This window comes from Phaseolus vulgaris, chromosome 8, assembly GCF_051622355.1.
Source record: "Phaseolus vulgaris cultivar YP4 chromosome 8, ASM5162235v1, whole genome shotgun sequence".
Taxonomy (NCBI): Eukaryota; Viridiplantae; Streptophyta; class Magnoliopsida; order Fabales; family Fabaceae; genus Phaseolus; species Phaseolus vulgaris.
Genome location: NC_143505.1, coordinates 30,227,331 through 30,236,225, shown reverse-complemented (window position 1 = coordinate 30,236,225; position 8,895 = coordinate 30,227,331). Strand labels below are relative to the sequence as shown.

At 32.3% G+C, this 8,895-nt stretch overlaps 1 protein-coding gene across 1 annotated transcript; it reads right to left on the bottom strand.

Annotated features, from left to right (window-relative positions):
* Positions 1-977: 977 nt before the first annotated feature.
* On the bottom strand, positions 978-2,054 carry LOC137826811 (germin-like protein subfamily 1 member 7). Its single transcript, XM_068632947.2, has 2 exons — positions 1,759-2,054; positions 978-1,674 (listed from the first exon to the last, which is right to left on the bottom strand). The coding sequence occupies exons 1-2, from the start codon at positions 1,871-1,873 to the stop codon at positions 1,127-1,129; spliced, it is 663 nt and encodes a 220-aa protein (XP_068489048.2). The 5' UTR covers positions 1,874-2,054; the 3' UTR covers positions 978-1,126.
* Between the last annotated feature and the right edge of the window lie 6,841 nt (positions 2,055-8,895).

The following is an 8,895-nucleotide window of genomic DNA, read 5'->3' as shown; positions in this document are numbered from 1 at the left end:
CATTATTATTGAATCTGGTTGGGGTTTTAAACTAGACAAGTCAACTTAGAGGGAGAAATGTAATAAACATACCAAACAAACAAAAAATCAACATAGGCGACGAATTTTACCAAAACTGTATTTTATGATTTATCGAAGGCGATGATTTTGACTATAATCATTGTCTATGCTTCCCTTTTGTGCTTTTTTATATGGCTCTCTCGTTAGGCGATGATTGGTCAACTAACCTTTGCCTATGAGGTATATATTGGCAACAATTCACACAAAAATTGTTGTCATATAGAAAAATATACGCGATGACTTGAGTCGTTGTGTATATTCAATTACTTTAGACAATGTTTATGATTTTAAATTTGTCGCTTAATGTCTTTAAAAACCACAGTCTAAACACCTTAATATGCTAAAAGTTCATATTTCAAATATGGCAACAAATGTTACGCTGCTTTACCTCAAATTTCTTTAATTAGTTGTCATCTTTTTACTTTCCTGGGTGACTCTTTTAGGTTTGGTAAAAAAAAAAACATACTTAATATTGTTGCAACTATGGTGTATTTGATGAATCTAATGCTTCTCATGAAGAACTTGAAGATTGAAAATGTCATATACTTTTACAATTTATAGAAAATTTAAATAGGTTGAATTTGAGTTATTTTCATTTCAAATTGTTTAATTTTTTTATTATATTATTGTTTTAAAATTTATGATTAACCAAGTATGAATTCATCTATTCTTGCTAAAGATTTTGAATTACAACAATATTAAGGTGTGCAGGACAATGGATTAAAAGCAAAAACAAATTTCATGATATTGACGAATTATTTTTTATATAAATGACATTCACATACTTAATATGTTGTATCACATCAATATAATATTTAATTATTTTAACATATAAGATCTTATAAGAGATTAATGATAAAAAGGAGACATATAAAAGTGTTTCACAATGGTTAAGTGGAAAATACACTGGAAAAGGATAAAAGTAAAATAGGGCTTTTATTGCTCATCTAAACTTTGAAACAAGAGATTAATTAGATGAAAGAAGAAAGTAAATAGATATAGTTATTACAAGAGTGAATTATGGAGAGGAGAGGAGAAATGAGGGTCCATAGTCGAAAAATAGAAATTAGTTGTTGTCATACCAAGATTGCTTTTGAAGATAATCAATTGTGCTCTTGTCGACCTGAAAAGCCTTGGTTAGAACCTCAGGAGAAATAGGTGGATCAGATTTAAACAAAGCATTTGCAATAGTGATAGTTCCTGGATTTTGGCTGCTAAGACCAGCAATTGCAACAGCATTGCCGTATCCAACATTAAGTTGGAAATGAATGAGACCAATTGGGAAGACAAAGACATCGCCCTTGTTCAAAACTTTGGTAAAGAGACGGTTTCCATCTTGATTGGAAGTAACAAATCCAACATAAAGAGTACCCTCAACAACAATAAGGATCTCTGTGCCCCGAGGGTGAGTGTGGGGAGGGTTTAAACCCTTTGGTGCAAAATCTATGCGAGCCAAAGATATGCCCAATGTGTTTAGTCCAGGTAGTTGATCAACAAACACTTGAGTCACTTGTGATCCTAGTGGATTCTCAGTCTTCGCAGGTTCCACATGCTTGAAGAAATCTTCAGCTTTCACCACCTTCGGATCTTTGCAGAATTTTCCATTCACAAATACTGCACATTAACAACCCAAAATTATAATTAAGAAATCAAATTACAATAATAACACAACATCCAACGAGGATTGCTTCTACATACCACCATCACTTTCTTTGGCTCCCACGCAAAAATCTTGCAGAGGGCTAGGGTCATAGGCAGACACAACTAAGCATGTCAAACCCAAGATGGCAACAACCAAGTACACAGCTTTCATTTTTTTCTTATCTTAAATGTTTCTGCTTCTGAGAATATATTGAATTTTGATTCATCTCAAGCTTGCTATTTATAAGGATGAACCATTGAACTGGTTTGCACTTCATAATTTCCTAATTACTTCTCTATCATGATCAACCATTCTATCACAATTACATGCGTATGCTTCTGCGTGCTCGATCAAAGAGAAGACCGATGAAATTTTCCACATCAAAAAGAAATAAGTGTTTCGGTAAGACGTTACTGTGATATTATTTTATTCTGGGAAGCTCGTTAACTAAATCAAATATCACTTTAGACTTTGTCTCAATATTACCCACTTGATGATATGAACATGAGATATCTACTTTCTAAATTTATTATACTATTATCTTTTGACTTTGTATTGTTTTGGCCTTATAATTCAAATAATTCCTCTCGATATATAATTTAAGTTAAAAAACATATGATAAAGTCATACGTGGATGGATATATAAAGTCATACTTCACCACCCAAACAAAAAAAGTCACACATATCTAAAATAATTTATATTAGACCCATATTTTAATTTCTGTATATGGAATAAATACTGTTTTTCAAATCCAAATAGAAATGTAAGTAAGGAAGGCATGAGGTTTTAACATACTTTCTCCTATAAATAGGAGTTTTTTTTACATGATTTTTAACTTTAATTTGAGTAATGATATGTTGTCCAATTGAGACACTTTTACTTGTTCAAAGTTCTATCCAGAGTTGTCTTCCTACTAGACAAATTCGAGACTCCTCCTAGTAGTGTTGACCGAACCTCACTCTAGAAACTAAGTGTTGGTTTAACATCACTCTAGAAACTAAGTGTTGGCCTAACATCAGGTAGATTCAACGTCATAATTTTCATCTCTTTCAAATTTCTACAATTCTTCATGCTTCCGCAGTAGTCTTCATCATCCGTAGAAGATAATTCAAATCAAAACAACGAAGAAGAAAATCTACAAATAAAGATGCAAAAGCTAGGATTGCATCACATCATGTAGTTGATAACATGTACACATAAAAGCTAGGATCTAGTCAAACATTTGACTAGTAAAGTCTACTTTTATAATTCTTATAAATAATAGTACATATCTAATTAAAAAACGTTTATTTTGCTATTTTTTATTATAATCATCTTAAATTATGTACGAACTTCTATAGCAATAACAGATGCCTATGAATTATTATAATTTTCTCATTTTTAAAGGTAGATTCAATTCTTAAAGTTAATGCACGGTTAAGTCTCCGCACTAACTTTTCATTTTTAAAGGTGAGAGAATGTAAAAGTTGGCTTTGTGGTGTGTTCAATATTCACCTAAATGATAGACCTTTATGAGTATTGTGGTGAAGATGCTAAAGGGTGAAATTCAAATTTCTCCACCTCCATTTCTCTTCCAAAACCAGGTGGTTGTTATGCCAAACTTGACTAAAAGATTTTTTTGAGCTTTTTCAATTTACAATTACAGTACACATTCTGCAACCTAATTTGTTGCCTAAACTAATTCAAGAATCTAACGGAATTCAGAGCATTGAAAGTAAAAGATTATTGTGAAAGAATATTTCAAATGAAAATGATTAATTTTGAAAAGTTAAAAAATTCCAAACAACACTTATCTCTCTTAAAGTCCAATATGAGGGATATTAATTAGAATGGTAGCATATGCTTGGATAGAATAATAAATTCAATTTTATGTAATAAAACAAATATAATAGTAAATTATTTCACCCCTTAACACAATTGAATTTTGTGTAACTTTTAATAAGGGTACTAGTACATGTAGATTATTCTTATATGTATAACATATGTAATAAAACACAAACAGGGAAATTTGAAGCATACAATAATTTTTACTGCACTAATCCTGTCAAAATTTTATTCCCAGACAATTAACTATTGTATCTTGTGTTTTTGTCAATGAGCAGTGTTCACATAGTGGAACACATTTTAGGTGGGTCTGCTTACAATCAAGATTAATAGCGGAATTCATAATCCTAAGCTACTCATAATGCAAAAATCCAAAAATAAAATAACAAATCCAGGGGATAAAATGTCGAGATATGCAAGTGATAAATAGACTTGGGGCACTGAAACCCCCAAAATGTACGATAGTTCCTAGAACAAAAACACACCACAATCTCTATAGAAAATGCACCATCTCAAAATAATTTGTTCACAAAAACAAAAAACACACTAAGAGTTAGCCACAAAAATAATCTAAGTCGTGCGAAATGGGGAAAGTGACAATTAATTTTGACAAACCAATTAGGGCACAAGCAGATAGAATATCAATTGAGGAATGAAGAAATCAAAAGAGTTGAATATGATATACAATGGAAAATTCGTGCAAACGTGATTTCCTTTGAAATGAAACTCGGGTTGTATGAACGTTTTTCCTCTAAAATGAAACTACGCCCTTGGGAACATTTTTCCTCTGAGAACATTTTAACTTTGAAATGAAGCTGCCATAGGAACATTTTTCCTCTGAGAACGCTTTGCCTTAAATGAAGTTGCGCCTTGTGAGAATGAAGTTACGCATTGGTGAATGTTTTGTAAAACAGTGCGTAAGAGTGATACTATGTAATTTTTTTTAAAATAATATAAGCTTTCCTACGATTTGTTTAAAAACTGTCAACACTTAACGGGGGTTTGAAAAACTCCAAGTAGTGTATGTTTTAATGGAGGTTATTGTAACCTCCGTAAAGAAACCCTTGATAAAATTAAGATTTTTGTATTATTTGTTTACTATATAACTATTAAAATCATTTTAAAGATAGAAAAAGTAATATATATTAAAAGAGAATCAACCATGAATATAGGTGCATAAACGAAGATAAAATAAGAGTAGTTTAAAATCATGAAAAGAGAACAAAATTCGTTATGATTTTGAGTCACATTATGCCTTTAGAAGCTTGTAATATTTTATTAGAACGACCTGAGAAATTTGATCGTACTCATGTTTACCATGGTCATTTTAATAAAATCACTTTCACTCAGAGAAAATATAAGTTTGCGGTTAGTTTTTCAATACCTTTACAAATAGAGGAAAACCAAATGCAAACAAAGTTTAATTTTGAATAATCTTTATATTGTGCTAGATCAAGTGTTAAACAAGGTGCTTTGATGTCTCCAAATCCAAGTGGTTGAAGAACAAGTGTTTCTAGAGTAGTAGAATTTTTTAATCCATTCTTTATAAATCCAAGGTTAATTGAATCTCAATCCTTTTGAAAAATATGTGTTTTCTAAAGAGTGTTAATATTCAACCTGTTGAAATGTCGATTCAATCGGTAATTTTACACTTAGTGTATTTTGAAAAGGATTTGAAAAAACTTGACTTTGCTGTCAAACCAATTCAATCGATTGATTCATGTTTTCAATCGATTGATTTTCTGAGAATGTTAATTGATTAAAACTAATTTTGGTTCTTGAAATAAATGCTTTGACCATCTGATTGGAGTTTAAATAAGTTCTTTTATGCTTCTGGTCAAAGATCAACTAAGAGAAATCATTCGAGTCAGTTTTCTAAGATTTCCAAGTGCTTTGGATCATTCTCAAGTGTGAAGTAGGATTGTCTTATATTCTCTGTACTTTAATCATTGATTGTACCCAAGTGTATTTCATTCTTTCTTTCTTGATCACTGTAATTCTATGTGAATTGGTGTTGTGCAATTTCAGAGGTCGTTCTAAAAACTATGGTGTTTTCCAAAGGTAGTGTGTGTTATTGAAGGGTTCAAGATCATCACTTTGTTGTGTTGTTTGTAATCAAGGTTTGATTACTTAATGAATTCTTAGTGGTTGTTGAGGACTAGATGTAGCTCTTGGTAAAGAGTGAGCTAGTATAAACATTTTTTGTTAATCTCTTTATTCTTACTCTCTTTAAAACTAGTTTTGCTTTGATTTTCAACACTGCTGGTATAAACAACTGATTGTTTCACAAAAACAACCGGTTGATTTTCTGCAATCAAACTAAAAACAATTTTCTAATTGGCTGTACAGTTTTCTAATTGATTGATTCTTCACTGACTTTCAATTTACCTTCAATGTTTGTGAAAATATTTCATAAACAATTTTGTCCTTCTCTTGTTTAAGGCATACAATTCTAACATCAAGTATACATGAAAATTATTATAGAGAAAAACTTAGTGCAGTGTTTCCTAAAGAAGATGATCAAAAGATTAAGCAACTTCACAAGGTAGAGAAACAAAAATAAAATCATACTCCTTGGATTAATCTGGTCTACCTATCAGGAAAGGGGTACAATGACCTTGGAAGCAAGGTCCTTTCTTCTACTTTTGTTCTTGTTCTCTTTGAACAAATACCATCCGTTTTACTATTTTCTTATTTCTGCACATTGGTGTTTGATCCTAGAGCACAATAAAGAGAATACAAATATAAAGGTGGCAACCTTGGAGTAGAAAGTCGGGATTTTAGGACAGATCCTTTTGAAGAGGGAGGAAGGACCATCCTAACCACCAAAACAACCAGGTTAAGAAGAGAGGAAATTTTGATTAGAAGTTATTTTTCTAGAGAATTCTCCTTTTGTAGCCTTGTAAAAATTATATTGAGTAAATAAGATTTCCATTTCAGTCTTTAATTTTTGTATAGGATTTTTGGGCCTTGTATTTGGGCCATTATAATATAGGATTTTAGGGATTTAGAGAAGCCAAGAGGGATGCCTATATGGCACACACAAGGCTTCACATAATCTTCCAAGATGACTTCCTTCGTGTAAGTCTTCTTCCTTTTCCACAAGGTGGTTTTCCTCTTCTTCATGAAGCACATGGCGCATCTTATGCTTGTCTTCTCCTCTCCCTTATGCCACATGTCCATTTTCTAATGGAGAGCTTTTCAAGACATATATTACCATAACAATCAACCAATGGATAATTTTTAAGTTACTACATGCCACTCCATGAATTGAGAGTTTTTTAGAGTTCTAATAGTCACTTTGGGACATTTCTAACTCTATAAGTAGAGAGTTTCGCTTATGTAATTCTTAGACTTGAATTGTGTAATAAATTTCTACCTGTTTGGTTTCAAAAATTTCTCTCAAGTCTCTCTTTTATCTTGCTCTCACTCTTTAGTGAAGTCTTAGAGATAGCTAGAAGGTTGACCTAATGATATGAATTGATTTGAGAATTACACATATTTGTAGAGGTTTCACTTGGATTAACATTTATGGTGAACTTAACCAAGTGGTTAAGTAAGTGTGAAGGTTCTCTTCAAATAGCAAAGGAAAAAGACTCACACAAAGGAAAATATACAAGCGGAAAATAAGAACTCAAAATATAATAGAATTGGTTAAAATGAAAGGCATGGAATTAGAGAAGAATAAATGAAACTTAAATGGTTGTAGTCATTCATGGAGGTGGAGGAATGAAGGTTCTCACACCACTTGGAGGATGGTAATTCGAAGATAAGTGATGAAGGGATTCACCACTTCAAGCATCTCTAGCCAAGATAAGACTCAGAGAATTTTAGACTCTCGGAAAATTACTCGCGCATAGTTTATTTACTCAAAATATGTTGTGAATTACAAAAGGTAAATCCACCAATTTATAACATGAGATGTCGTGAGCTTAGTGGGTGGAGGGAAATTCAAAATTCAAATTAAACATGTTTAGGCTCTTAATGTGGAAAGTGTGACCACACGTGCTCCTCTAGCTAGGGTTTCTAGAAGCCTAAGGTAGGTTATTTTTCCTGCGATAATGTGAGCCCAATTTATTACATTTAATCATGTCTTATAAAAGGACTAAAACAAAGAATAGTTGATATTCTAGTCCATGCTCAAGTGTTCTTCTCCTGAGGATCCTAAATAATGGGATGTGCTTGGCCAAGCCCTTAGTTTTATGTCATGTTCATGGTTGTCCTCCTAAAAGGTTGGGCTAATTTAGTAGGTCCTTTATCAATTAGGACTTCATCACCTAACCTCCTTCCTAGCAAAATTCTCCTACAACAGACATTGATCTAAACTCATTCTTAGCCCATTTTGATCAATTCTTCTGTTGTCATATCTTTTCTCCTTCCATCAAATCATCTCAAATTGAAGAAGTTTAGAAAAACCCAAAGAGAAATTCTCAATTTCTCTTCTACTACTAGCATAATGATTGATACTCGTTCTATTCCTTGAATTTCTAACAACATTAAAATCTCCCATTGTAGCCCATGTTTTGCAGTTTTCCTCTGGTTCGATTCTTACTATTTCTTCCACATTTGAGCTTTAGTGTTATAATCATATAAGGTATATATATTTATTATTATAATCAGTGTATCACTTCTATTATACTTATCTAGAATAACCAAGAAGCCCTTACCACTTGATGTGAGTTAATTTTAAGATTGCAAATCTTATGGGTTACTCTTTTGTATAGGCTTTTTGAGATTAACAAATATGGTGACAACCCAAAGAAGATTCCTACTGGATACAAACTTAACCAAGTGGTTAAGTAAGTGTGAAGGTTCACTTCTAGAGGGCAAAGAGAAAAACATAATATGGTGATTATGATGATGAAGGTAAATTGGGAAAATGGAAAGAACATTAGATGAAGAAAGATAAGTGAAAACCAAAATAAAATACAAGCATAATAATATAAAGAGGAATGGAATGGATGGCACAAAAGGATGACAAATAGATGAAGGGATGAAGAAAGCTTATGGAAGAAGAAGGGATGTCATGCCACTTGAAGAAGGAGTCACTCCAAGATGAGTGGTGAAAGAGTCGCCACATGAAGTGCTCGCACACTCAAGATAAGACCCACTATGAGAACTCTCAAGTCTCACAACAACACTCCTGCAAAGTTTCTTTACTTTCAAAATTCAGTGTGATAAATACATGAGGCAAGGCACTGTATTTATAGGAGAAAGTGTCTTGGAGAACAAGATAAAGGGGTGTGGGTGATGAGAATCAAATAAATGAGGCTTTTATTAAGGGAGGAAGAGGACATCCACCCTCACATTTGAAGTTCTTCCTTCTAGTCTTCTCAAAATTAAAAGAAGACATAAAATAAAGTAAGGA